This window comes from Apiospora phragmitis (assembly GCF_038363925.1).
Source record: "Apiospora phragmitis strain CBS 135458 chromosome Unknown utg000002l:1.0-5516284.0:1.0-5523493.0, whole genome shotgun sequence".
Lineage (NCBI taxonomy): Eukaryota > Fungi > Ascomycota > Sordariomycetes > Amphisphaeriales > Apiosporaceae > Apiospora > Apiospora phragmitis.
In genome coordinates this window covers 3860246-3887647 of record NW_027117400.1, presented here as the reverse complement: position 1 = coordinate 3887647, position 27402 = coordinate 3860246, and the positions used below count along the sequence as shown (strand labels likewise).

At 52.6% G+C, this 27402-nt stretch overlaps 10 protein-coding genes across 10 annotated transcripts; 4 read left to right on the top strand and 6 right to left on the bottom strand.

The window, feature by feature from the left end:
* Positions 1–2541: 2541 nt before the first annotated feature.
* Positions 2542–4487, bottom strand: PG994_001983 (aspartic peptidase domain-containing protein; the record flags this gene model as incomplete). The annotated part of the gene is made up of 3 exons (XM_066853392.1): positions 2542–3209; positions 3270–3432; positions 3504–4487. 3 exons carry the CDS (start codon positions 4485–4487, stop codon positions 2542–2544), a joined length of 1815 nt encoding a protein of 604 aa, XP_066721533.1.
* A 1067-nt stretch (positions 4488–5554) lies between these two features.
* PG994_001982 (uncharacterized protein) lies at positions 5555–7194 on the bottom strand (the record flags this gene model as incomplete). Its single annotated transcript, XM_066853391.1, has 3 exons — positions 5555–6034; positions 6076–6912; positions 7012–7194. 3 exons carry the CDS (start codon positions 7192–7194, stop codon positions 5555–5557), a joined length of 1500 nt encoding a protein of 499 aa, XP_066721532.1.
* A 2285-nt stretch (positions 7195–9479) lies between these two features.
* PG994_001981 (uncharacterized protein) lies at positions 9480–10505 on the bottom strand (the record flags this gene model as incomplete). The annotated part of the gene is made up of 1 exon (XM_066853390.1): positions 9480–10505. One exon carries the CDS (start codon positions 10503–10505, stop codon positions 9480–9482), a length of 1026 nt encoding a protein of 341 aa, XP_066721531.1.
* A 387-nt stretch (positions 10506–10892) lies between these two features.
* PG994_001980 (Protein GET1) lies at positions 10893–11676 on the top strand (the record flags this gene model as incomplete). The annotated part of the gene is made up of 3 exons (XM_066853389.1): positions 10893–10979; positions 11049–11235; positions 11306–11676. 3 exons carry the CDS (start codon positions 10893–10895, stop codon positions 11674–11676), a joined length of 645 nt encoding a protein of 214 aa, XP_066721530.1.
* Positions 11677–12582: 906 nt separating this feature from the next.
* On the top strand, positions 12583–13734 carry PG994_001979 (chorismate synthase; the record flags this gene model as incomplete). The annotated part of the gene is made up of 2 exons (XM_066853388.1): positions 12583–12608; positions 12672–13734. The coding sequence occupies 2 exons, from the start codon at positions 12583–12585 to the stop codon at positions 13732–13734; spliced, it is 1089 nt and encodes a 362-aa protein (XP_066721529.1).
* Positions 13735–14342: 608 nt separating this feature from the next.
* PG994_001978 (uncharacterized protein) lies at positions 14343–16239 on the bottom strand (the record flags this gene model as incomplete). The annotated part of the gene is made up of 4 exons (XM_066853387.1): positions 14343–14757; positions 14811–15889; positions 15969–16135; positions 16203–16239. 4 exons carry the CDS (start codon positions 16237–16239, stop codon positions 14343–14345), a joined length of 1698 nt encoding a protein of 565 aa, XP_066721528.1.
* Positions 16240–17555: 1316 nt separating this feature from the next.
* On the bottom strand, positions 17556–18814 carry PG994_001977 (uncharacterized protein; the record flags this gene model as incomplete). The annotated part of the gene is made up of 5 exons (XM_066853386.1): positions 17556–17950; positions 18012–18126; positions 18186–18613; positions 18668–18724; positions 18781–18814. 5 exons carry the CDS (start codon positions 18812–18814, stop codon positions 17556–17558), a joined length of 1029 nt encoding a protein of 342 aa, XP_066721527.1.
* Positions 18815–19429: 615 nt separating this feature from the next.
* PG994_001976 (uncharacterized protein) lies at positions 19430–20188 on the top strand (the record flags this gene model as incomplete). Its single annotated transcript, XM_066853385.1, has 4 exons — positions 19430–19522; positions 19573–19634; positions 19706–19986; positions 20052–20188. 4 exons carry the CDS (start codon positions 19430–19432, stop codon positions 20186–20188), a joined length of 573 nt encoding a protein of 190 aa, XP_066721526.1.
* Positions 20189–22308: 2120 nt separating this feature from the next.
* PG994_001975 (GPI-anchored cupredoxin-like protein 1) lies at positions 22309–23428 on the top strand (the record flags this gene model as incomplete). The annotated part of the gene is made up of 3 exons (XM_066853384.1): positions 22309–22647; positions 22706–22943; positions 23010–23428. The coding sequence occupies 3 exons, from the start codon at positions 22309–22311 to the stop codon at positions 23426–23428; spliced, it is 996 nt and encodes a 331-aa protein (XP_066721525.1).
* Positions 23429–24693: 1265 nt separating this feature from the next.
* Positions 24694–25336, bottom strand: PG994_001974 (uncharacterized protein; the record flags this gene model as incomplete). The annotated part of the gene is made up of 3 exons (XM_066853383.1): positions 25201–25336; positions 24837–24921; positions 24694–24722 (listed from the first exon to the last, which is right to left on the bottom strand). The coding sequence occupies exons 1-3, from the start codon at positions 25261–25263 to the stop codon at positions 24694–24696; spliced, it is 177 nt and encodes a 58-aa protein (XP_066721524.1). The 5' UTR covers positions 25264–25336.
* Between the last annotated feature and the right edge of the window lie 2066 nt (positions 25337–27402).

Sequence of the window (27402 nt, the reverse complement as noted above, 5' to 3'; positions counted from 1 at the left end):
GAGCCAAGGCAACCCTTGAGAATACGGCTATATCATAAATCTTTCTTTTCACGCAAGCTCTCTTCCCCTGTCTCGATACAAAGCCCCATACGTTAGACTGAATCCGGAAGTGGGCATAGTTAGTTTTTGATAAGGCACCGTTGTTTTCTTGTCGTCTTTCCTCTATCCGTATTTCTTGATAATCTTGTCCTATACTCCAGGCCTCTGGCGCCTGCTCAGTGTCACTGGTAAAATCGCCGTACTGTGCCAGTAGAACTTTGCTTTTTAGCGATTCAGTGGGTAAATACTGTACACACCGGGGAAGCAGCCGTCGTTATTGCCCGAGACTGGACGATAGGTAACATGGGCATGACATTGCTCAAAGCTTGGGGGCCAATGCGTACGTATACCATGAGCTCGGGTGTGTGTCCAATGTCACCACTAAATGGATTGCTGTAGTACGAAGCCATGTTATCAAGGAAGATCCAAGGGACATGGGAAGATAACCACCTAAAGGAGTTTCCTTCATTTAGCTACGTATGTTACCGCCTCATAAGGATTGCCATGGTCATATCGGATCCTGCTAGCAGACAAATTCATTCATGGCCCCGTCTCGTCAGGAAAAACAAGAACCTTAGAACACCCAACTTCAGCCATCGCTATCCGGCCGTCACACTCGTTTCTTCGCTTCTTCATGACGACTGTGGATGGGGGAACCAAACATATCGCGTACTGGGATCTACTGGGGGCACGTCTGGAAGAAGGGGTGAGTCTGTCAGCGATCCGATGTTTTTCTTGTACCCCTTCCCGATTTTACTTCTCTCTCTCTCTCTCTCGTGTATGAACACTTTGGGGGCAAGAGGCTGTACATACAGCACCGCATGAGCCGCAGATCTGGTCGAGCCGCTGAAGGCGGTTCCACACTTGGGACAGGTGTTATGCATCTTGTTGTTGTGGTTGACGTTGAACGCTGGTGTGCTTTGCAATGTCAGTAAGAATGGCCCTTCCCCGGGATAATGTAGTTCCCTATAAGACCAAGAAGCGGGATACATATTAAGTGGGGGGAACGAGTATGACTGCTGTTGAATATAATGAGGCCTTGAGGATATAAAGACGCAGTACAAATAAGGGAGGAGGCGGGCAGACAGACGAAGGACCAAGGTGTGCGTGTGTAGAATCCTCGAGAGCAAGAAGATACGAAGGTAACTTACAGCTTCGTAACGATGATGGAGTCGGCAGAAGCGTTGAAAGGACTTGACTTGTTTAATGTCTTTCGTAGGCAGGACTTTGAAATCTCACTATTGACTATGAGGGGGATAACCAGGAGACACTGTTGTTTATATAGTATAGATTACTTTTCTAACTAGTAGGTAGGGTAAGTAGGTAAGCACAGCATGTGGTCAGCTACGGCTTTCTTCCTCATACCAAGAAAGGCGGGGGTCATGGGGTCATCGCCAAAGTCCCCGCTTCGACTTCACATTTCAACATGTAACTAGGCTCTGCTCGCCCGCACACACACACACACACACACACACACGCCCGAGATGGATCCTGCTTGCTCCCCTCCCCCACCCATCTCCCTCTTCTCTCCCACATGTGTGTGTGCTTCGACTGTGTTCTTATTGCTTATTTCGTGTTGTTGTCCTGTCCAAGGCGACCACCTGGATCTTGCCTTGCTCGCGATTCGTCTAGCACCCACGATTACATAGTTGATTCCCGCCGGCTCCACCCAGCCTGCGCGAGGGGTGGTGAGTTGGAGTGTTGTGTATGTGCGTGTGCGAGTGTGTCTGAGTGGCTGGAGCTTCGCTGCTAGGCCCAGGTCAGCTGGTCTGTATAAACAAGACTAGAATATGTATGCACCACCCTACTTGCATATATACAGTCGGAGTATGGTGGGATGGGTGGTGTGGTATGATATGATCGGGAGAAGTGCATAGATATCGCGATAAGGGATTGATAGTCTATCTTTCGACCTGCCGTTCATTTAGCCTTAGTCAAAGTACTCGGTTGCCTCTATAGGCATGTAGGTACATAGTGTGTGTAGACGGATACTCTGTGTACGAATACGTCGAGTGATTCGGTGTGCAATTCGCCCTAGTTAGCCTCATATGACCCTCCATGGGCAAAGCCGAACTTCCAGATTCCCGTTGCCATCAGCCACGGTTAGATAAAGTTACCAGGTGACCTCTGCAACAAAGATGGGGCAGCAGCTTCCAGCTTGACATGCACGAAGGGTCTGGCTGATCACCGAACCTAACCTACCTTGGCGAATAAGACAGAGCCAGATAACGAATAGAATAGACCCCAGACCACACCCCCGAAGTGGAGGCGGGTCTAGTATTGGCTGGTAGTATTCTGGCCAAAAATGAGTCCTGGGTTTTGTTTTTCATTAATGTCAGACATGTCCAAGCCCGCTTCTACAAAGCCTTCCCGTCTATTCTAGCTCCTGAACACGTCTAATAAATGTATGATGATAATGGTACAACATATCCTATTCTCTCTTTGTATATCGGGAGTTACATGCATTGTGCATGGTCTCCGGCGCCTGTCATTAGAAAAAGGTCAGTCAGTCGCATGATCAAAGGGGAAACCGCCCAACAGTGCTCTCGAGCCAGGAAAAGAAAAGCGAAGAGGGGGGAAACCGAGTCTCGACTTACCGGTGACGATCTGGACCACGGCTTGTATTATGCTGATGACCATGACCACGCACCCAAATGCCACAATGGCCCAGGCCAGATACGTCTTCCAGCTCTTGGAGCTCAGCTTGATGTAGCAGAGCGGCGGCAGGATGTAGGCCAACGCGCAGGCGCTGGTGGCGCCCACCAGCTCGAAAACCACACCCAGGTCGCACGTCAGCAGGCTGAGCGCCGTGGCGCCCACGACGAGGCCCGTGCTGAAGAGCAGGTGCAGCTTCATGCTGAACGGCTCGCCCGGGTAGAAGTAATTCAGCATCACCTCGCGGCAGACAAAGGCCTCGAGCGGCAGCGTCGTCAGCATGTTCAGGCCGAAGCAGAGGCGCGCGACGTTGACCATGGTGTTGTCGCGCGCAAAGTTGTTGAGCACGTTGCCTTGAGTCTTGTCGGCGAAGACCAGGAAGCCAGAGAGCGCCATGGCCAGGCAGGCCACCATGGATATGCCCGTGGAGTAATGTGTTACTCGCGCAAATCGGTCTAGAGTCGGGGTTCGTAGAGACCCGTAGATAAGTAGTGAATTATGATGGCAAACAAAAGCTGAAAGTCATCATTAGCCCGATAACGCATTTGAGACCAAGGACCAGATAGAAACTGTACCGAATGATATAACCCCAATAGCTTGAAAGATGCCCGTATTTATTGTCAGCAATTGGGGAGTGAACTCTCCCCTGTCTTCGTTGGGTGCCAGCGCACCCTGGACTACCACCGTCACGCAAATAACGCCCATACTAATAAGGGCGAACGTGCTTGCTTTGGCCAGCTGTGTATATTCTTGATTAGCCTCGTAATATCACAATGATGACTGATGGCTTTGTTTGCTTGCTTGCTTACCTTGGCAATATCCCTATATAAAGTCAAGGGAAAGCTCACAGACATGATAAAGAAGGCGATGACAGCGCGGCGATCCGCCAGTAAGCCGAGGACGGGCATGTCCCGCAGACCCGGCCAGATGGCCTCGAGGACGTGCGGGATGCTGTCGCCCACGACGACGCCGAACGCGACCATGCCGCCAAAGGCGAAGGCCCACTGCGCGACGCTGATGGCGACGAGGCCGGCCTTGCCGAAGCAGTGCTCGACGGTGCCCTGAAAGCTGTTGGCGCCGCTCAGCTTGGAGTTGATGACGATCATGCGGATGGTCCAGTCGACGACGACGGTCAGGCCGACCAGCAGGGACACGCCCGCCAGCAGCCCGGCCTGCTTGAACGCGTACGGCTGCCCGATGATGCCGGCGCCGATGATGCTGTTGGCCATGTTCATGAAGGCCGACTTGAGCCCCGACTTGGGCCGCGCCCGCTCGGCCTCGGCCCACGAGTGCACGTCGTCGTCCTCGGCGCCCCAGGGGCTGCTGGCCAGCGTCACCGAGGGCGCCTCGATGTCGGTGAGCAGCCGGTGCCGGGACTCGTCGCCGCCGCGGGGACTGTCGGGTTCGGCGTATAGGAAGTCGCTCTCTTCGTAGTAGACGTCGTCGTCTTCGCCGCCGTCGCTGCTGTCCGAGGGCCGCCCGTGCGGGTGCCCTTCGGCGGGCGCGGGGATCGAGGTGGGGGTTAGGTCGAAGCGCACCCGGTTCGGCGTCCGGGGCGAGCGCATGGCGCCGGTGGTGCTGATGCTGGCGGGCGGCGCGGCCCTGCCGTTGGACGGTTGGGCCTTGAGGCCTTGGTCGGCCTCGGCTGTGGCGTCGAATAGGACGCCATCGTCCGCGTTGTCGTGGTGGGAGGAGTGAGCCAGCAGTCCATGCTGCTCTTCGCTGATGTGGCTCAGGGAGGTAGGGGCTCCCTCTCGAAGGGAGCTGGTGTCGTGGGAGGTGGCCTTGGCCATTGTATTATCGCGGTAGCATTTTGCGAAACCAACCAAATTGGGGAATTTGTAATGACCGGGCGGCGCCCCAAGCAAGGAGACAAGAAGTCGATGTTGCGTAATCTGGGAATTATGGGATTTGTTGTCGCGTTAGGTAGATCTTGCACTGTCTGTCTCTCTAAATCTCACGAGAGTATATGCAAGACCGTAGTAAGTAATAAGTTTTAGTTCGTAATGCGGCTGCTGCGGTTGGAACCCAGCTTGGCAGGTACTTTGAGTTCAAATCTTGGGCGTAAATTTAGAGTCGAGGTACATCGAAACCCCCGAAAGCCCCTTGCATGGATCAAATGGATAGCCCCCGATGCGCCTAAAACTGACGCGTACGTTTAGTAGTCAAACCTACAACGTGTACATTTGGATTCGGCTTACTACTAGACAGGGGCAACCAACAACCAACATAGGGGGAGACTCCTTGCCGAGTCATGTTTGCTCAATGCCTACCTAATCTACATAACATTCATTCATCACCAACACTCTATTTCGTTTACAGGGTCTTTGGAAGTAGGCCCAGGTGTGTGAATTCCGAAAAGGACCCATGCAAAGAGCTAGGAATGTTTCTTCCTGGCATTCTTCAATACATGGGCGGTAAACAACAATATTACTGGACTGACAGACTTGATGCGGCGGGCTGGAGTAAGTGCGTGTGTGAGCCCCTAGAATCGAATTCCTATGTTCTATTACATCGTGTACATAATTCTTAAATGGCACTGGCGGCTCAGGTGGTGGCGGCTGACCAAGCTTCTTCTGCTGGCCCCTTCGCCTCCCTCCAGCTCCCCTAATGTCCCGTGGGTATCTATACATAATACACTCCCTCTCTTGGTGAGTGCTGACGTGCAATTCGCACGTGACCCTGGCTGAAGCCCCTATGTCCCTCTGGATTTTGGCCCTGTGAAGAAACCGTGTTTGTTTGGCGGCGGTGTTGGTGGTAGTAGTGGCGGGGGATGCGTGTCTGTGGGAAGCATCGTGGCATGGGGCCACGGCTCTCTATAACAAATGGAAAGGACACAAGCGGTCCTTGAACGCAGCGACTAGGCCATGATCACCAGGATTGATGCAATGCAGAAAAACGACACGTAGAACCCTTGGATATGCAGTTGCTCACCGGGCGACCCGGGTTTTGACGAGTCCGTTTCAGGAGCCTTGGTGGGCCCTGGGTCCGATGATTGATGCCCGCTGAAGCCAACGGGGGACACCGTCGGTCCGGGCCTCGAAGAGGCCATGGTGGTAGTTACCACCGCACCGCCATCAAGCGTAGTGGTTTTCACCTCAGTTGTGGAGGCTGCTGACGAGGTCGTCGAGGCCGTGATGGCAGGTTTCGAAGCAAAACCGATCCGTGCCTGGTCCATATCAAAGACTGCGTAGACACTCTTCAGGAGTGTGCCACCAAGCAGCCAAGCACCACGGACCACCTCCATTCCGTAGATGTTGCCAGTGCAACGATTCTTGTCGTCCGGTGCCGAAAGGAAATCCTTGGGGATATTTTGAAGCTCTTTCCCGAGAAGGTGAAGCTGAGTTCTGCTTTGGTGTCGCAAGGCATTGTCCAAGTCACTCCATCGTCGGCTGAGGAGGCATCGGGAATGGCTCCGTACATGATCTTGGCATCAGCCGGCGGGGCAAAGGCGAAGGTTGTACCGGTATCGATGTAGGCGAGTTTGTCCTTGATACCGACAGGTTTGCCACTGACGGAGACGTCGTCGAAATTGATGGCCCAGCTGCCCTTGTTTTTGGCGTTAACAGGTGTGTAGGCAATATCCCCAGTGTATTTGTCCGGGTTGGGTGCCCCGAAAGCGATTTCGCCATCGTTGAGGCCGTCGGAGTTGCGAGAGAGCGACACGGCAAAGACGTTGGTATCGACCACCTTGGCCCCCTTTAGGGCCACCAGGAAGTTCTGCGGGCCGCCGTTGCCAATCGAAAGACCCAAGATTCCGTCGAACGGGAAGGAGGAGAACTGATCGGACGTCTTTTTGGCCAGTCCGAAGTCCATGGTGACCGTCATTCCAGCAATCTTGACGGTGTCGGTGACCAGGCTGCCGCTGACGGAGCCAGAGCCGTATTCGACCGAGAATGGTTTACCGGAATCCTTCAGCGAGCTGGAGCCATCCGACTTGAATGTGTTGTGCATCGAACAGGCATCCGACGTGCAGTCGGAACCCATGACCCAGCTGCTGCTGGCGCCCGTGTCGAGAAGCATATACATCAACGACCCGTCCGATCCGAATTGCGCCTCAACAAAGTACGAGTAATCGGTCCCATCTTGGTCTACGCCCGCGCTGTTGCTCTTCTCCGGGGGGTTCGCCTTGACGATGTGGTAGTTGTTTTCTCTGCCCTCGATGGCGTGGTCGGCGGCGTCGGTCCGACTGGGCAGAGAAGAACCGTACTTGCGGGGCTAGATTCTGTGCCACACGGCTTATCACGTTGACGTGAGACTCGTCTCGCTACATCCATGGTTAGACATGTTATGGTTACAATATCCCAGAGAGCATACCTGTTGGCTCGTCGGTGTCAACTTGAAGGTCACAAAACCCAATGGCGGGACCGCCCTGGCCTCGACATCTCGTTGCTTAAGGTTCTCGTGGGGGCCGGCAGCATGTTCCCACAGGAGGGGGTTAACGGCCTGAGTGTTCGAAATCCATAGTGTGACCTGAAGCAAAACAGCGACCCAATACATGATGGCTTTGATGCTGCTAGCAAGTAACCTTCATAGCAGTAGGATTTCCTGGGTAGGCACTCCTCTTGACTTTATTGCTGAAGGGCCTATATCGGTGGAGAGGATCGGGACCGGGCTCGAACACTAGGTAGGCGACGGGGAGAAGAGATCCAGTTATAGTATTAGTATTAAAGATTACGACAACAGCATTGAAGATGGCCGATCCGTGGAGCTGCCCCACCAGAGCAACTAAGAGAGTACAAGAAAAGTGAATTGATATAAAGAATGCAATGTTCCTCTGAAAGCAAGGCGATGGCAGGCGGACGCAGGCATCAACATGTATTTCAAGACAGGAGCAACGCCACTGGAAACACAATTGCAGACAGGTGAAACAAAAGCAGAGGAGAAAAAGGAATCAACGTGGAAGAGGCTCCTCCGGTACGGTAATTCCAACAATCAAAAAAGCAGAATTACTCGAGGACAGCAACTAAACGGCGTTGCTGAACTTGAACGAAAGGAGGTAAGATCAAGAACTACTGAAGATGGAGGAGAGCTGTATAAAGCCAGAGCGTGGGCAAGTGGGGCGAGGAAAAGGTAGGGACTGGGCCGATGCCAGAAAAGCGCCTCATTGATTCAGTCGACTTCCCGCCCAGGAGAGATTCGGAAGCACTGGCCAGGTAGATCATCTGTACTCAGCCCCTGTTATGTGTTCCTTTTTTGGTCGTATCGCCTATGCTTACGGGGGGGCAGAAACGCTGAATGCCATGCATGCAACACCACAGTTGTTGGCCTCTTTCTTTGCCCTTGGCCTGGTAGCCCGCGCCTGGCGCCATAGGTATCATCGGACAATATGTGCGAGGGGCCAAGTGCGGTTGGATGGAATTGCATTTCATCTGGGGTGGGAATTGGCTCGCTAACCTCTCCTCTCGAATACCACGTTAACGGTCGTGGCTCTGCCATGTTCTGCTCCGTGCCATCTTTGCTCTTTGGGTGGTACCGGACATGGAAGGTGGAGAGCTCAGGGGTTGATAATGAATAGACAGTAGCGCCATCTACCCACGCAAGCCACGCCAATCAGATGATGGATCCCCTGGAAAACACCCCGACTTGACCAACTCCAGATGATCACAGACCTCATAGAGGTGCTTGCGTCTATCTGGTGTTTCCCTTCTGACTTTGAGCCGGATACCGATCGTCCTACGTTATCTATTTTCCAATTCTCGCCTCAAGTCTTGATTGGTCGATGACCGACGCTGGTACTTCTCCGTTATTACCTACAAGATACCCAGGAGATGTGTCGTAGGATCATACCAGTCCATCTCCAGCGTGTTGCCGTCTCCCTTTCTTATGTATGCTACGTACGAACCTGGAAGCGAGTATTGTTGGCGTTTTGTCATGCGGAATATTCGGATTGGGGTGCAAAATCGACTGCTGCATGAGAGCTGCAAGGGTGTCCACATCATGTTGCCGCAAATTAAAACAGCAGGGGTTCCTAGTTGGCACTCGATTGGTCAATCCGGATTATGGCCTGCGCCAGCCTGGTGCGCAGGCAGCGCAGCAGGGGCTGCCCGCTAAATGCCCAGGAACTGACTTCCAACTGCCAAGCGGCTCTGTCAGCTTCGTGGTTAAAGTACGACGATCACTCTCCACAGATCGCTGGGTCTCCATTTCAATGTAATTGTGCGACCGATTCTTAAGTCCCATCATCGTGAACATCGTACGTAGGATGATGGAAACTAGCGAACCTCGGCGTGATAGTAGGCTTGCGTTCGGCACAAAAGGCACGATGAGTAGAAAGTATAGTCGGGTAATCTCCAGGCTGTGATATGAAGAAATCTCTCTCCCATGATAGACAAACTGCACTAGTTGTGCTAGTCACCGGCTTGTTGCAGTAGATCAAGAGTCAGCCAGCCAGCCCCTGGCCCCTCGCAGCCGCAAGACAGCACAATCAATAGTAGTAGTTGGACCAATTTGACTTGTTGTGACCAGAGCTGGAATCTGGGCCTGGATGAAGGTGATATGATTAAGGGGGCAGACGGACGGGACGAGTCATGAATGATCCATGCCGTTCTCGTCCGCGTGTGCCCGGACAGCAGACCGCGCAATGCGTGGTTGAAGGAAGCTGGACGCATACATACATCCAGTTGAATCTTGGTCGATAGCCGAATCTCGTGTTGACAGCTGAAACTCGTGCCAAGTTGAAATCCGTGGAGACCGTATCTAAAAAGATGGGTTTCGCTGCATTGAATCTACCAGGAGACGACTGCGCAGATATATCGTCATATGTGGAGTGGCCCATTCGTTAACTAGCTCTCCCGATTTTGAGCGGCCCACTGCCTTGCCCGAATCAATGTTCTAGATGCCGATGAGCCGCCGCCATCGCCGGTGTGTGAAGAGGATAGGGAGTCATTTACACGCAAAAACAACCCGAAAAGCTCGTGACGGATGAACTTTCTTGCGACCAGCATTTGCAGAAATTCCCAAACAGATACATTTGTCCAGTGGAAGGATTGTACGAGATTGAGCGTGTCCTGAAGAACCAGCGAGCACTCCTTTTGCCTCTCCTCAGCGTCGTCGATCCTTACGAGAATCCACTGGAGATATGCCCACCCCGAGATATCATCGTGGTGTTTGAAACACCAATTCTTCACGTCATCCAAGATTGTCTTGTAGAGCAAAGGGGGCAAGGAATCGTCCCTGTTGGAAACATCGAGCAGCCATCTAGCATGACTCCATGCATAATAGTTCCTCGGGTGCCGCTCGGCGGCTACCATGACTACGTTGGTGAGATCAAATCTTATGCGTTCGGACGACCGAAGAGACCCAAGGCTCTGAATCAACCAACGACGATGACTCCATAGTGTGGGAGACTTGGTATGACGGTGTAGTCGAGAGGTAAGCAAGCTATCGACGAGCTGCTGCTCTGCTTGTAAGACCTGCGCTGGTAACGCACCAGTCTGCAACCGGAAGATGATGGATTTCTTCCTGATATTTGCAGCTGTGAGATGTTCTGGGTCCATAAGGAGAATGACAGAAGTCGCTTCCACAATTTCCTCCTTTGGGGGAACTGTCGGCTTTAAGAGATGCTTTGACAGAATCTGGCGAGCGACAAAGAAGGCCTGTACAAGCCTTAATTTCGGTATGGCTATAGCGTTCTCATCTTGAAGAAAGTGCACGCCCGCTTCTAGAGGATGGCTGCTGCCAAGCAGCTCTATCTCTAGGAGGCCTTCGCCAGGAGGATGATTCAAAATGCCGGAAATGTCCCGGTACACTGCGGTTGGATCCTCGGATTTGAGATCCGACAATATGTCATTGTCTAAAGAGCGAGACATACTGCGGAACAACCATATTATTGTAAGATCAGCGCTTCATAAATAATTATCAGTCGGAGCAGTGCCCTCCCTAGGTTTGGACAGGTGAATGGTGTCGCGTCGCGGTAGGAAGCTCCAATGAGCAATGAGAAGCTATCCCGCCGTTATCGTACTCGAGCAATGTGATCAATCGCGGTGTGTGTTGCGTATTGGCGGGGTTGTCGGCGAAAAAGTCGTTTTTCCTCCGACCAGTAGCGGGCCATCAGGTACCTATCCCACCACAGCTCTTGGGCCATCCGTAGGTAGTTGAAGGCCACGATTTTGCTTCGAGGATAGAACCTTCGCATCATCGTCATCACCACAACCTCACCATCCCACGCGCAACAGCACGTACTGGCGGACCACAACATGCCGTCCCTTATACTTGTTGTGTTCCTCGTGGAGCTCGCTGCGCATCTGGTGAACACCATTGGCGCGGGCACAATCAACAATCTGGTACATACACAAGCTGCCCAAGCCCAACACGTCATACGTGGACTTTGCTGACCGGTGACACTATTCCAGCTATGGACCTTATACCTTATGCTGCCGACCCAGACATCGAGGGCGACATCTGAACGAAAGAGCCTGCAAAGCGAATACATGAAGATCCGCCGCGACTTGAATGCTACGAGCAGTCAGGACGAATTTGCGAGATGGGCCAAACTGCGCAGGCAGCATGACAAGCTGTTGGACCAGCTGGAGAAGATGAGTGCGTGGCCTCTTGAATAACTGCCCTCTGCACCTCAATAAGGAAGTCGTTTCTAATGCTGCCGTTCTAGAAAAATCGCATGAGGGAGTCAAGACGAAATTCGACCGCACCGTGGGCGTCGTCCGCTGGACCGCGACCCGAGGACTCAAGATGTTCCTGCCTTTCTGGTACTCGAAAGAGCCTATGTTCTGGCTTCCCCACGGCTGGTTCCCCTACTATGCGGAATGGGTTCTCTCCTTCCCTCGCGCGCCGTTGGGCAGCATCAACATTGTGTCGTGGCAGTTGGCCTGCAACGGGGTCATCATGTTGGTGAGCGACACCCTGACAGCCATCCTGGGTTTGGTCTTGGGGGCGAAGGTGCAAGCACGCGAGCAGCCGATGAAGGCGGCACAGGGAGCAGACAAGCCGAGATCAGCAACAGGATCGAAGAAGGATTCGTGACGGGCGCCAAGATTACCAACAAACAATACGTTAGGTATCATATAGGTGCGAACGTGTAAAAGTTGCTATTGTCATATTACTATGCGATAGGAATACTACGAAAGGCAATGGAAGAATGCATGGATGTCTCTCATCTTTATTTGACGCAGAGTAGACCATCGCCGTAGCTGGAAACTCTGTAACACGATTGAGATGACTCTTGGCAGAGTACTTGGGCTCGTTCTAGGCGTCTTTTTGACTCTAGCGACTATTGAGGAAGAAGTTCGCGAAAGCTTCGAAAGCGCCAAACTACATAGATAAAAATACGTCTCTCCTCACAATGACCTGACCTACCTGGAAACCACAGCTGCAGGAAATATACAGAAACGTAGCTCTCTCTGATCAGTCCTTTCTTGGATGAACCAAGACGGAAGCGCGAGAACAGTGTTTTGGTCCAGCAGCGGTAGAGGAGGGTTCATGTGGTTTGCAGAGGGAAAAGTTGATGTTGTTAGTGAAGTAAGAAAAATTCCTAGGCTTGAGCACATCACCGAGATTTTAAATGATGGGGATTTCCAGCGGATGGAGCCAGCTACGGACCGACCAGACTTCTTTCTTGGCCAATCGTCCCAAAGCGTCCTTCTCAGCCACATCTCGAGTGGCTGAACGGGGAAGAAAGCTGCGTTTCCAAATTTAGAAAGAATTGAGGGTCCTCACTTAAAGGAAGCGACCGGATGACGCCTGTCGATGGTCCCTGAATCCTAAATGCCAACTGTCAGCCTTGCATCGTTTGGCGCCCGTTCTCGGAAATAGGTTAAGGTTTCAAGAGGACAGAGTGAACAAAAATGCTCGGGTTTGGACACTGGACTTTTTGATCTTTTTTCTCATACTCCCAAATATTATTCACAAACAGGCTATGAAGACGGCAAGATGGGGATTCCAGTCTCTTGGGGAACGTAAGTTGGCGGCGCCTTCATTGATGCGCGCGCAACAGCTACCGTGTTAACATGTATATATAGTATCAAGTCCCTCCTGCTCTTCTTTGGCCCTATGCTCCTGCCCAAAGCCATAGGATACTATCGCACCTTCCGCGCAGGACCAGCCGCCCAGGGACTCCGGATCCGTCGAGTCTCCCCGCCAGTAGCGCGCACCCTCTATGCGCTCGCCATTACCGTTCTCATCTATCTGGTCATTTCCTTGCCCTTCTTCGCGCCCGAGAACCTCTTCGTGCGGACCCAGAGCCGCCTCCAGATCCCTACCGATGTCCTCTTCACGCGCCTCACATCTCTGCGGCCCGGCAACATCCTAACAGACGCCGAACAGGTCCTGCGCTCCAAGTTCGTCAACCTCGAAAGTCGCCTGCTCTACCTCCAGTTCGGCCCGGACGTCTTGGCCGACTGCCCCTTCTGCAACTCGGACGACCCCCGCTCCTACTTCTACTACGCCCTGCCGGCGCTGCTGGCGCCGCACCTCCTGAACCTCGTCGTGCTCTCCGCGGCGACCTCGGACTGGCTGTCGGGGCGCGAAGGCCCGCGGTGGCGGACGACCGTGGCCATGACGAGCTGCGCGGTCGCCGTACTTGACGTGTACCTGGTGCACAGCTACAACTACCAGGCCAACTCCCGCGCCACGCGCCTGCAGGACCTGGACATGCACTACTGGGACATGCGGACCTACCGCGCCGTCGCGCTCGCGCTCGTCAACGCGGCCCTCGCGGCCCTGCTCTACCTGAGCAGCACGAACCGCGCGTTCGCGGCGCCGCCCGACCCGGTCGAGCGCGTCGAGGCCACCACGCGCGCCCTGCTGCTGACCAAGAGCAAGATGAACGCCGTCGGCATCATCAAGAACACGTCGATCCGCGACGAGGAGCTGCGCCGCCGCGTCGAGGCCTACTGGACGCACGAGGGCCGGCTGATGCGCGAGGTCATGGAGGAGCGCGAGGTCATCGAAGGCGTGAACGACGCCCTCGAGAACCGCATCAACATCGACGCCATCTCGCGCGACGCTGAGTCGTATGCGACAAATATCATGCCGCGTGCGCAGGAGGATGTGCAAGTGGTGAACCAGCAGGTTGTTGGGTAGAACTATTAGTTTTATTAGCTTCTCTCCTGTAGCAGGAGACATAAATTATAATACAGATAAACTATTTGCTTCGTAATAAGCATCTCAAGCGTTATTGTATGTGTCTAATTCTTGCCTGAACGTGGTGATGTTATTTGGGCTGGACTTGGTGTGTCCATCGAACCCCTTTCAGCGAGTTCAACGTCAGGAGTCGTGATGATACAAAATGGACAAGGTGAGAGTTGGAGAACTTTAGAATCCTTCTATTCCTCGTACATTGGCCTTGTATAGATATATTGGGATGGGAGAAGGGGCATAGCGCCTGTGGGACTCTACTACTTAACCTTAACATGGTATTTTACGACATCGATGCTATGCAATAGCTGTTCCCTTCGCCCTTGATGCTACAAGCATGAGTACGTACATGCATTTCTCTCTAAAACGCCGCTGGGATGCCACGTCCCCTCTCTCTCTCCATGCTTTCCTTTATATCTTTCGCAGTACCTTAAACAAGTTCTCTTTGAGTGTGTCTTCCTTCTAGGTGCATCATAATACCAAGGAAACCAGGAAGCGAAAGAGAGAAAAGACGAAGACGGAGAATGCGAAGTCAAATATAATAGACAGATGCCCTATGAGCCCTGGTGATTCCCACCTTTCGTATCTGGCTTTGTCGTCGATCCCGTTGTCCCCGTTGCTATACTCGACATGCTATCCTTTCTTGACGTCCCGCCCGCTGAGCCCTCCTCGACCGACCGCTCCAGGAAACCGGCCCACAGGTCCGCCAGCGACTCCCCTTTCGCCGACGTCGGCGTGGTATCGGAGAAGAATTCGGTGTTCAGGGACGGCGTACTAGGCGTCCGGTGGAACGGCGAGGTCGGCAGCCTCAGACTGTTAGTTGAAGTTCCGGGCCGCGCCAGGCCGGCCTGCTCTCGCTGCTCTTCTGTCCACGTCAAGAGCCCCGCGATGATCTGGAGAATCTGGAATTTCTTGGGATCGGACCGATCCAGTGCCAAGAATTGGAGGAAATGGTTCGTCACAATTTGCCTGTCCAGAGTCAATAAACGCGGCTTGTTAAGGTAAGCATGTGAGGGACATACTTGTCGATACTATCCTCAGGCTTCGTCTTCTTGAGGTAACGAAGCGCTTTTGTCAGGTGGTCGTTCAGAACGATAGCCTCATGCCTCAGCTTGCCAATGAGTAGGTTCTTCTCCTTTACCTCTTTCTCAAAGGGTGCGGTTCGCTCTAGTTCCTTCTGCATCGTCTCCTTACCAGCTTCAGCCTCGAGCGCTCTGGTATCGGCCTCCTTCACCAGCTTCTTCATGGTCTGGAGCTGTTCTTCAGACGACTCAACCATTTCGCGCAACTCTCGCCTCCGAGCTTCCTGGATCTCCTGGAGGGCCCTCTGAAGACTGTCTACTGCTTGCGACTGTGTATCCCGTTCGGATGCGGCACGCTCGTAGTTATCTCGTAGGCTAGCGATCTGCTCCTCCAGGGCGGCCGTCTTATCGGCCAGATTCTCTCGGATGGATCGTTCTTCCATGGCAAGAACTTCCCAGTCGCCCATGGCATCTTTGGCGACCTCCGCTTCTTCCCTGAGATGCTGGATTTGTCGTGTCATGTCCTCCTTTTCCTTTAGCGAATTGTGCTGCGAGAGATTGTTGCGACTCCGTAGGCTTGACAGTTCTCTGTTGGCGTCTTGAAGCTCTGTCCGTAATCCCTCCATCTGTTCTTGGTAGGTCTCGTTGCCCCTTTGTAGCTCTTCATTCTCGGTCTCTAGTTGCTCAACGCGCTCCTTGGCCCCTTCCAGCTCTTCTCGATCTCGCGCCAGTTTGCTTCCCAGCGTCTCCTTGAGCTTGTCGACTCGTTCTCGGAGAGACTCGTATTCCTCTTCGGCGAGTTCCTTGGCGGCCACGCTCTCTTCCAGGTCCGACTTGAGCTTTGTCGTCTCTTGGGCATGTGTTTCCTGTATACCTTCCAATTGTTTTCGTACCTGCTCCACCTCGGCTCTCAGAGCCTCCCGTTCCTGCGACATGGCTTCTAACCTGGCGCTCGTGTCGGCGCTTGGCGCAGAGCTGACCATGGTGCTTTGTGGATCTTCACGAGAATGACCATTCGTTGTTGGTGTTGCTGTTGGCGTTGCTGCGTCGCCGTTCGGTGATTCTGTATGTGTCGGTTTCTGGAGCAATCTGGTCAGCCAATCCTGCTAGGGGCTGCTCTCCTGCCATGGCGGGATTGCAGGGTGGTCAGAAGCTTACCACAGGAGAATCGGGGCTGTCGGATTGGTCGTCGTCTTCTCCTTGGCGCTGCTCGCCGTTCGGCAGCGTGGCATCTACAGATTTCTCATCGGGGGTGTCCTCTTGCTGCTTCTGCTTGTTTACATTGTTCTTCTTCTTCTTGTTGTTCTTCTTTTTGTTGGCGGAAGCTGGACGGTTTCGAGTTAGCCTCAACAATGGTCTTGCTGCCGATGGGGACACTGCGGCGACACGGACCTGCGCCCGCCTGTTGCTGGGCTTCGGGTGGAGTCATTCTCGTGTGGGTGGTATGTGGTCTAGAACGTCAATGGTCGAAGCCTGCATGGGCAGCATGGGTGCAGTCGGAATTGGTAGAAATACCGTCACTAAAGAAGCCGTCAACTACTGGGAAGTGGTGTTTGCGATTCGGATCCCAAGGTCTGTCGTCGTTCAGAAAGTAAAGCGGGTCGGATCTCGAAACCCACACGTAAGCCTTTCAAGCTCAAACTTAGCAGCTGGACTTGGGCCTCTGTGTGTGTGTGCATTCGCTGGACTTACAGCACTTATTATGTACGAGATTAGTTGGTGTCGCCCCGCCTAGCCTCAATCCCTCTAGCTGTACCGTAGGCATCTGATCTGACCTGACTTACCTGAAAGTTACGTACCCGAGTGGCACCCCCAAGCCTGTAGTACCCTCGTTGGTCGGACTGACTGACAGCTTGACCAGCGGTTGTTGTCTTCAACATGCACACATCACGGTATAAGGCCACCTAAGCCCGTACACATCATATGGGAACAGAACTGACAAGCAGTTAAATAACATCAACTACTCTGGAATACTGATGTCGTATTCAACCCACTATCTCCGGCGTCTTTGGCGGTACCTATACAGCACAATAGTGTCTGTACCCCGGTTGAAAGTCCAATACGAGGTTGTGTTGCCTTTGAGACACAACAACTGCATCTTCTCGGTCATATAACGTCACGAATGAGGCATGTACGCTTGCTGTTGCGACCTCAAGCAATACAAGTGTGTCTAACATAGCAATACGATTCCAACTATAAAGATATGTTGGCCTAGTTGTATCATCGGATTCCTGCCTCGATGACTTATTGAAGCTTGGTGGGTGACAAGAACATTGAGCCAATCACATGACCTCGCTGGTTTTCGTAGTAAAGGCCCAGAGAATCGCGGCACTCACAATTTTCTCTCTTCTCTTCTTCACATATTTTCCCTTCGCCAGCTCAAATGCTTGAAACAGCCTTGCGCCTTCATTGCGTGTTGGTAGGCCGTGTCATCTAGTGCAGGTCGAAGTAGACCAATTAAATGCCTTTATAATCCTGCTGTTTGCTCGACTTCGTGTCCATGAGTGCAGTGGGTTCGCTATGCGCATACATTTCGCATCGTACGCGCCAAAACTATGTACATGATTCCAATCTTCTTGATCCGAGTTTCTTTTGGCCCTGTGATCCTCATGACTTGGTTACGCGCCTAGTAGTCCATACATATAATCATTCTGCCAGCCTCCACTCGCTACATGTAAGGCCTGAAAATGGCACCTTGACTACATGTTGGTATGTGATTTGACGCTGGATAGACCCATGCGTTACTTAGGCCTTGGCCTTCCTTGCCTTGCTGCCCTTCTTAGCCTTAGCCTTGCTTGCCTTGGGGGAAACCACCTCTTCAGCTGCCGGTTCCTCGGGCTCGGGCGCTGCTTCGATAGCCTGAGGCGCATCCTCCTCGTCTGTAGGAGCAGTCGGCGCCTTCAATTCTGGGGTATCAAACTCGTAGCCCAGCGCCTTCAGCTTCGCCGCCTGGTCGACGCGCTTCTTATTCGTCCTCGCAACCTTCTCTGCCCACTGCATCTCCGTCTTCGGTTTCTTCAGCTGGTTGGCAGCCAACTTCGTATGGGGGATAGCCTTAAAGCGCCTGTTGGACCCTATCCACATGCTTTCGTGGACCTGAGATTGAGGCACGCGCTTGACCTTTAATATGCGTCCAAACACTGTACGCGAGATGGTCAGTAAGATGTGGCGGTGAAAACTTGCAGATGGTTGTCGACATACTCAGATAGTTGTCCATGCTCTTGACAACATAGTCGGCTGTAGATTCCTCTGCGAACTCGATAAACGCGTAGTGCTTACTCCTGCCCGTCTTCTTATTGCGAGAGACTCGGAGGTTCTGTTGATGCGATTAGCCCTGATCCCGTACAATAAGAGCTGCCCATGGAGCCTCTTTACCAAGATATCACCGAATTGGGTAAAGTAGCTCCTCAATTGGTTTTCGAAGAAGCCATGGGGAATGTGGCCAATGTACACAACACCGGTTTCCCCCTTTTCACCGTCGTTCGACTTGGCGCCCTTCTTTGTTGGGGGTGGTGCGGGTATCTTGCCGACATCGTCGCCGTCCTTGAATTCCAACGCATCATCGGCCTCGTCATCCTCATCGTCGTCACCGTCTACTCCTGCGAGCTTGAGGATCTGTCTCTCCTCCTCATCCTCCTCCTCCTCCTCCTCAGAGAACGTCTGCTCATCATCCTCGGGGGTTTGTTCGGGCTCAGGCACCGGTTCTGGCTTCGACTTGGAAGCCTTGGTCGCCTTCTTCGGGACGGACGAAGACTCTACCGCCTTCTTCTTCTTGGGCGCTACCGGACTCGTATCCTCGGCAGCTATTACTATTGTCAGCTACAGGACGTCGAGTGTCGAGAGAAGGGCTGACGAACCTTTGCGCTTGGGCGCGGCAGCGGCCTTCGTTTTGGCAGCAGGCGCTTTCGCTGTACCTTTGCGATTTGTCAGAAATATGCCATGTGCGATGTAGAGCGGATTCAATAATTACCTGAGGCCTTGCGGGATCTGAGTTCTGGAGCCATTGTGATGATTTATCGCTGTACGTGAAAAGACTTCAATTCTCTAGAAACTTTTCTCATAACTTTTTATCTTGATAGCGATAGGCAAGTTAGCAGGTGCCAGGGTCCTCCAGTAGCTCCACTTCATCGCGCTCGGACCCGCTGGCAAGTAGTGGTCAACGAAGCTTTACCATTTCGCATCAAATGGGATTTCTTCAGCAGTCGTTTATGAATATTTTGTTCAACCATCTATCACAGGGAACTCGAATGCTCAGAAGCTGCCACGTCTAACTTTTGATTCTGCCCTTGTTACGTCGTGGATTGATTCTCGCCCTACATTGCTTCCATATTCCAAGGCAGCCATTGCAAAGCTATCACTCCTGGCCAATCAGAGTTAGCAAAGGTGTTGACTTGACTTACAAGAACAAAATCGTATCTCTAGGTAGGATACGGAACAGTCTCGCCTAGTCATCCCAACTACGAGAGCAGAATCTCACTGATTCCGCTCATCATCGGACACCTCCCGCTACCTCTTGAAAACGATCCAACCGTTATTGAGGCCTCTGCCAGAAGTTACTTATTTTCACCATCAACATTACAAGGCTGCAGCGGTGGCAGTCCCATCCAGCCATGTTCAAAATGGCATCAAATCAACAAAATCTCACACATGACGAGGTTTGGGACGATAGCGCTCTGGTAGACTCCTGGAACGACGCTCTTGACGAGTACAAGGTACTATGCGCTTTGTGGAAGTTGTCATGTAGGTTGCTGACTGTATTCAGAAATATCATAGCATTTATCGGCATGGTGGTAACGTCGACGACCTCCTGAAGGAAGATGAAAAGTGCGTGTCCCTTGACTCGGATGAAAGCGTCAACACTCTTTTGGTATCATGACTGACATAATGCTATTAAGGGCCACTGTGGCTTCAGATGCCAAGGCTGAGAGTAATGACTCCAAATTACAACAGCCTCCGTCTGTAGCAGAGCAGGCGCAGGTGACGGATGACGAGAGCACGCGGGTAAGTTGCGATACATTCGGTGGGATGGATGTTCCCGCGAAGATCAGAAAAGCTTGGCACGATAACGTTTCTGACACCCTGGAGAAGAATGGCGACGAGGCTGCTCAGACCGCTCAGCCCAGCGCAATATCAACAAGCCGTCCGGAAGGCATACCAGCACCACTGCTAGGCCCAGGTAAGTGGCCAAAAAATACTCCGCCTCGTCTACATATGCATGTTAGAGGACTGCACATATGGTAGGACCCCCAGATTCGCAGTCGGCTAACACGGCTCCAGTCCAAGATGAGGGTCTGAAGAAACTGATGATGTCCTGGTACTACGCCGGCTATTACACTGGGCTCTACGAAGGGCAGAAACAGCAGTCGCAGCAGCAATAGATTGGTGTGCCTGGGCAGAGATCGGATGGGCACTGGCTCTATTTGATCGACCAACAGAACCAAGATCCGAAACGTGGCAAGTTGCAGAACCGGATGATAGCGATAGCGTCTGAATTTCGTCCCTTTTCTATCGTCAACACGTCAACTCTTCTCGGCTTCACCAGGCTACCGAGCACAGAATCAAAGGCGATTTTCTAATACCGTGTTGGGCTGCTGCTGATAAGATGAAGCATCACTGTCTTACAGCCATTTGTAATGTGGCTGTTAAATGATTTCAGCTTGCCAAGTTATATATATTTCAGAAGCATAGGCCCGGAGAGTCCTAGCGGAGCCTATTCTACGAGCGGATAGTCCTGGACCGAGGCAAAGGCCCTAGAGCCAAACATGTTGAATTGGCATGAATACCATCCCCATTGCTTGGTGTTAAATGCAACGCTGGCTATACGGCCATCCGTTAAAGAGGCCTCCATGAGTTATAGTAGAAGGGAGTGGGAAAGGAGCCACTATTCTTGCAGCAGGTGGCAGGCGTAAACAGCATTAAACATGAGCTTGGGAGATGCAGAGCTGATATGAGAATGACGAATGCCATGCACGCTGGTGAGGCGAGTGCTAACAAGTCATGAATAGGACGACAAGGGTCCATCAAAAAGCGACATCAGACTGAGCTTGTCTGCAACAAAATTAAGACAGGCCCTAAGAAAACATGATGAACGGATCGAAACATGAGACAGCGACAGACAGGATGACGGGTCGACTGGACGGGTGAAAGGCCTGCGGCCAAGGAGGATTGGGGTAACGGAACGGACATGCTACCCCTGACGACGTTTCTACTCAGCTCTTGGGGTCGAAACGTAAAATCGACATACCCATAGGCAAGCCTTGGCGGAGGTCAGGCGGGAAAATCGGCACAGGAATACGCAGCAATCTCGAGCAAGGTAGCATTGTTAATTACGTTTCCAGGCCTACCTAGTGACGAAGAATAGCACGATATCACTGTACCCGAGTTGAAGAATGGGTCATGAGTTTCCACCATAAAAACGTGCCAGGAAACGGCCTAGAATTGCTATAACGGCATGGGTTCGTATAAGCTTAAAGTCCCCAGAGGCGTGAGAGACCAATCGCACTTGCCGCTCGCTACCGGGCGGATAGGACTAGAGCCGTTCGCTTGCCGTCCAATGCAACAGCCGTGGGAAGGACTTGACACCGAGGACGACCGCAGCAGAGTCAGCCGGCCGGATGACAAGATTGTCCGTCTGCAAATGTCATTCCGATGACTAGTCTGGCAGCCGGCACTTTTGTTCATCTGAAGTAATTGTCAGTGTTGCTGTCTGTCTAGAGACGGTACTTATATTGCCGTGCAGCAACGAGGAAGGAAGTGGTATATTCCGACTATACAGGTCGCTAGAGCCAATCAGGCATAGTCGGACAGGGGACCGTTGACGGTAAAGCAGGCAGCTAGCAAGGGTGCCAAAACACGACACGAGACGTTTCTGTCACATCCGACCTCCTGCGCCAACCGGAAGCGGTAATATCAGGCTGCGAAGGGCCGCAATGAACACCCCAGGGACGTCGCATCTCCTTCATCTTGGTTACTTGGCGTGGAGCAGCCCAATGACGGGGAGCACTGAGAACGGTCAGTTCTCCGCCCAAAAAGGTTCCCTTTGATCGGACGCCCCTCCACCCGAATAGAGGACCCATGCTGTTGCTTGGCATCGCGAAGGCGCTGGTCCTGTTTCGAGACCAGCTCCTGGCCCGGGATGGCAGACAGCAGGACTCTGGCTCGGCTGTGATGGAGCAGCGGCCCTCACATCGCACATCCCTCATGCTGCGATATAAGCAGGAGCCGCTGCTCGCCCTTTTCGGAATCTCGCTCCTGTCTTTGTGGGTTCATTCTCTCATACTACTATTTCCGTTCTACAATTGCGAGTTCGCTCTTTTTGCAACACTTTTCCGTTCATTTCATCCTCTTCTCCACGAGCAGCGCTCGCCCAATTACGGATCTTGCGCCAGTTCTGAGAATCCCGGCCTATTCGAGCAAACTATTTAAAAACAAGAAAAATCCAACGTCAATCCACCATCCCGACGGCGACTTCGACAGTCACCAGTAATACTAGTTCATCATGAAGTTCTCAGCAGCTCTGTCTCTGGCCCTCGCGCCCCTGGCTCTCGCAAAGGCCGTCAACAATGTCTACCCCGCGCGGAGGATGGAACACAAGGGTGCTGCTAAGGGTGCCGCAGGTGGCGCTCTCGCCGGTGGCGCCTTAGGCGCTGCGGCGGGTGCGGGCGGCGCGGCCGTCATCAACGCCGGTTCAGTAACACAGATCATCCTGGTCTGGGCCAACCCCGGTGGAGGCGCTGCCACGACCACCATGAACGAGCAAGTCACCGTTACCCAGACCGTGACCGCCGGTGCACCTCCCGGTGCCTCGGCGCCCCCTGCCGCCGCTGCCACTCACTCCGTAAGTACTTGTCTCGAGCCGCTCTTGCAGTCCCGTTTTAGATGCTAACATCCCGCAGGTTATTGTTGGTGGCGCCGCTGGTCTCGTATATACCCCCGCCGAGGTCAAGGCCAAGAAGGGTGATATGGTTATCTTCACCTTCATGTCCGCGAACCACACTGCTACCCAGTCCACCTTCGACAAGCCTTGTGACGCTATGCCCGGCGGTATGGACTCCGGCTTCCAGCCCAACGCCAACAACACCGTCAACCCTCCTCCCCAGGTCGCTATGCAGGTTATGGTCGAGACTCCTCTCTGTAAGTTGCCACCCCTCAAGTCTTGACTACCCAAGATACGAACTGCTGCTGACCGTTATCAAAAAGGGTTCTACTGCAGACAGTCCGGTCACTGTGGCAAAGGCATGACATTCTCGATCAACCCCACTGCCGAGAAGTCCCAGGCCATCTTCCAGTCCATGGCCATCGCTCAGAAGGGCATGGGTGCGCCCAGCGCCATTGTTGGTGGAGGTGCCGCCAACGGCACCGCTCCTCCCCCTCCCCCTGCCGGTGGTGCCGCTGCTCCCCCGCCGCCCGCCAAGGAGGGCGGTGCTGCGCCGCCCGCGACCGGTGGTGCTGCTGCGGGCGGAATGACCCAGGGTGTCGGCCAGCTCGCTCCCGGCTCTGGCCAGTGCATCTGCGCCGTGTCCTGTGCCCCGGGCTCGTTCCCTGCCGTTGCCGCGCAAGGCCTTGGCGCCTTCGGTGGTATGCCTGGTGGCATGCCCGCCGAGATGGCCGAGGCATAAATGTACTCTCTTCTCATGTGCGATACCTAATTCTGCAGCTATATTTGTATTTGCATCGGGGAGGGTTTTCTTTATGGGAATGAGTGGGGGGCGTGGCTATAACGAAATGATATCCTGCTATTTCTTCTTTCTTGAAACACTTACGCACATTATGGTGGTCCGATAACTAGACAAGAGGAAGTCCCTTCACACGGGGCGAAGGGCAACGTTGACGTTTTCTCATTTTATATATTACGCTCGATAGAAGCCGCGTTGGGGGCTTCTTGAGTTTCTCTCCACAGGTACTGGAGAGATGGGTAGCTCCCACCCCTATATGACTGGGTCGTATTTCCTGTTTTTATTTCTAAACAATTACAATTAATATGTCATTGACTGACGAGGCTCTTCTCGGTGTTGGTTGGGCCTCTATCGACGTGATTTGTTCGAGCAGTCACGGCCTTCTTTCTGCAATCTCTTCTCTTTGCTGACTCGTTCAAGGGTTCAACTACTACCTACCTGCTGGCCTGAAACGTGCCAGGACTGGAAGCGCGGCCGGCCCGGCCTCATCTTCCAAACTGTGACGGTTGACTGACTGGCCACATTTCTGGTCACATTTGGGGGGCATTGGTCTATGTTGTTATAAGCCATTCTGTTTCAATTCTGAGCCTGCGGAAGAAGACAAATGGATATATGACTGACCACGTAGCTTAAAATTTGAGTGTTCTGGAACTAGGCTCTACGAAAAGGGATTTCGGGTAGGTCGGCAACCATGCATACTTTCGTACCAGTCTGCAGCCTCACGAGGACGACGCTCTCTTAATGCTTTCCTCGGTCAATCTCCGCTGTATGGATAATGATAAAGGGGGCTTCGTGACTTGTCAAGGTCACCGAATATATTGACTAGGTCTTGTCTTGGATCATTATCATCCTGTCCCTGGGGATTCCCCGGGAGCTGCAAGCGCAGTAACAATGTGAACGATGTCAGCGATACGAAAATATCAACTTCTGAGTTATTTGCGTTGAGCAGAAAATATTTCATCAAGCTCGCAATTGGGACAGCCTTTGCGGAGAGAAACGACAAGATGATAGATTGTGTAACTTTATTAACAGCAAAGAGTAAGATGCTTCCCCGAATACCGGTGCCTCTCAGACTTCCCGCCCTCACAGTCTCGACTCTTGTCGCTGTAGGAATTATAGTCATGTTAAAATCGTAACGCCGTGTATCCGGGCAGGGCAGCACAAGTGGCACCGGGCACTTGGTTTGTGTCTATCGTATCGGTTCTGTATTACTTCGCGGTTTGCTTCTTCGCATCGGCTATACATAAGAACGCAGAATCAGTATTGAGGTTTGTCAACGAGAGACGGCGAGGAAGGAGGATCGCCGTTCCAGATTATGCGGGAGGAAGTATAGTATAGCGTGGGAACTTACCGGCAGCCTGCTTCTGACGCATCAGCTCTGCGACCTTGTCCTTGTCACGCTGCATTTCGGCGCCGGTCTTTGAGTTCTTTGACTTCTGTAGTCCCCCAATGGCGTGTCAGTGATGCTCCAGAGTCCAGGCAAGTCAACAAGTAATCACACATGGTTAGCACGGTTGGCATGTGTCTAGCAAAAGGACAGGGCTGCCTATGTCCTGTCCTGTCCTCGGGAGCCTGCAGCGAGCGTTGTCTCGCTGTCTCGGTTGTGTAAAACGGATGGCTGTTGTTCCCCGGATTGCAGACAGAAAGAACGGAAAAGAGAGAGACAGAGAGAGAAGAAAACAGAAGCCAAGACCACCAATTTGGGTGAGACCTACCTGTGCGGCTTGGGTTTTGAGGTTCTTCTCACGCGCCTTCTCACGCTGATTACCGCGAGCCATGTTTTCTGGTTTGTAGTGCTAGGACAGAATAGATACTTGCGTTGCTGCAATGCTAAGCGCTCTCCAAAGCAGACGAGAATAGTAATCGGAGCGGTGCGGCGGGGTAGAAATCACAGGGCCCTTTTCTTCTGGAGGTTTCTTTCTTTAGTTCGTTAAGGTTTCGTTGGTTAGGAACGAAAGATAAAATCGGTCAGACCGTCTGGTCGTCAGATCGGATCGGAAAGGGGGATGGTCTTTTGAGGCTGTGCTGGGAAAATCGATTGCTTCTATGGAAGTCTATGGGCTGCTGCCGCCGCAACCAATCAATTTTCTTCTTTTTCTTTTGCACTTTCTTCTGGGGCGAGGCGGGGGAGGCAGGCGGTTTTTAACCGCCTGAGCACCTTCCTTGGGCTATGGGATCTTAAGCGCGGTCGCGCACGTTTCTCCAGTGTAAGTGGTCTCGGTAGGCCTAGGCCCAAAGCGCCTAAGCACACTACAGGCCTCCGGGTTAGGAATGAATCAAGTCTTGCTGAGTGCTGTACTGCAGACTGCAATCTACAATGTGTAGGCAGGCAAATTTGCTACACGTATTGAGCAGACGAGACCAATGTTATGAACGTGAAGCGCTGCGTTTGCTACCCCGTCAGAACAAACATGATGTTGGTTGTTCATTCTTGAGTAGATTTGAAGGGGCGAGAGGCGTTACAGTCTTGCATTCTCAGAACTGTGGTGTGGCGAGCATTGATCCAAGTACTTGATTAATGAAGGAGCATCCACATCTGTAGGACGTTTCTACTTTACTCAATGCGACATATCAGAAAGACATATCTGATGTCCTTCCGCACCATACGGATGTTGGGTTCAATCGACTTGCCATAACTCCCGTTCGTGTAATACACTTGTAACAAATCCCGGTCTCGTCAAGCTCACCAGCAGGGTGTTCCTTCGTCAAATAATAGGTCTGTAGGTTACACGGCTTTCTCTGCTGCATCTCAGGTCTGGTCATCAACCAGTACAGTCGATTGCTTCTTTCTGGGTTCGAGGGAGCCCTGGTGGGACTGGCCATAATCTAAGAAATGCTGAAACAAAAGTCGTTGAGGTTGCTTGCCTCAATAGCCAATCGAAGGTCAACCGACTAGTCCTCGCGAAATGCCTTGGCATCAAGCCTGCAACGGGCCCGAGCACGATTGGACGAGGCGGCTCGCGCCAACTCAGAGCCTCCGCTATCATCTCATGCGTTCCTCCGCACAATCTGCTAACCATTCAGGGTCTACGGGGCAAAAGATGATTGTCATGGCGAATAGATTAACTTGTAAGAACCTAACGCAGCCGCCGCCACACACTATGGCCACCTTCTCGACACGGAGTAACGAGGGAATGGTACCCGAACGACGGTAAGGGAGCGCCTGCTTGAAGCCAGAAACATGCGCTCTGGCTCCTCTTGACCTGCGAGTTACCCTCGACGGTCTTCATTCGGCCTCGGGCGGCAAGATTCATTGGCTGGAAACAACTGGTCCCGTCGAAACATTGTCCTATTGAAACGGGTTCACCAAGCCGGACTGCCGGACTTCTTTTTTAGAAAGCTCCCCCTGGCTCGGGCTCGAGGGTGCCACAGGTGTGTTCGTCCAGGATTGGATTGTTCATCGTCTAGGCCGAATCTCCACCGAGTCTATTCGATGGAGCTTCTTTATTCTCTTTAAAACAGCGAGGGCCGCCGGTTCATCAAGATCCTCCTTGTTTCCTCGCTCTGAGCCGCGATAGCTTCATTGTTCCCAGGGAGACAATCATAATGACATTGCCTTGGCATGTCTTTCTTGTTCACTTCCCTATAAGTCTCACTGGTGAAATCGACTTCCTTGTATACACCATCTTTCCTTCATACCAAACTACCTACTACAGTTCCTCACGTTCTTTTTTACATCCTCCATCTATTTTATTTATACGCCAGTTCAGCAACGGATCTGCGAGCCAGATAGTCGACTTTCCCCGGAAGCCCAGCGTTTTCATCAGGCGTGCAAACTTTCCACACCCTCTTCAGCAACTGCAGGCAGTTATCCCCGTTGGTTTACCCAGAAACTCATATACATGGCTAGCACGAACCGGACCACTGATAAATTCGAGCCCAGAGACACAACTACTAAGCTCGATCAGCTTCTCACC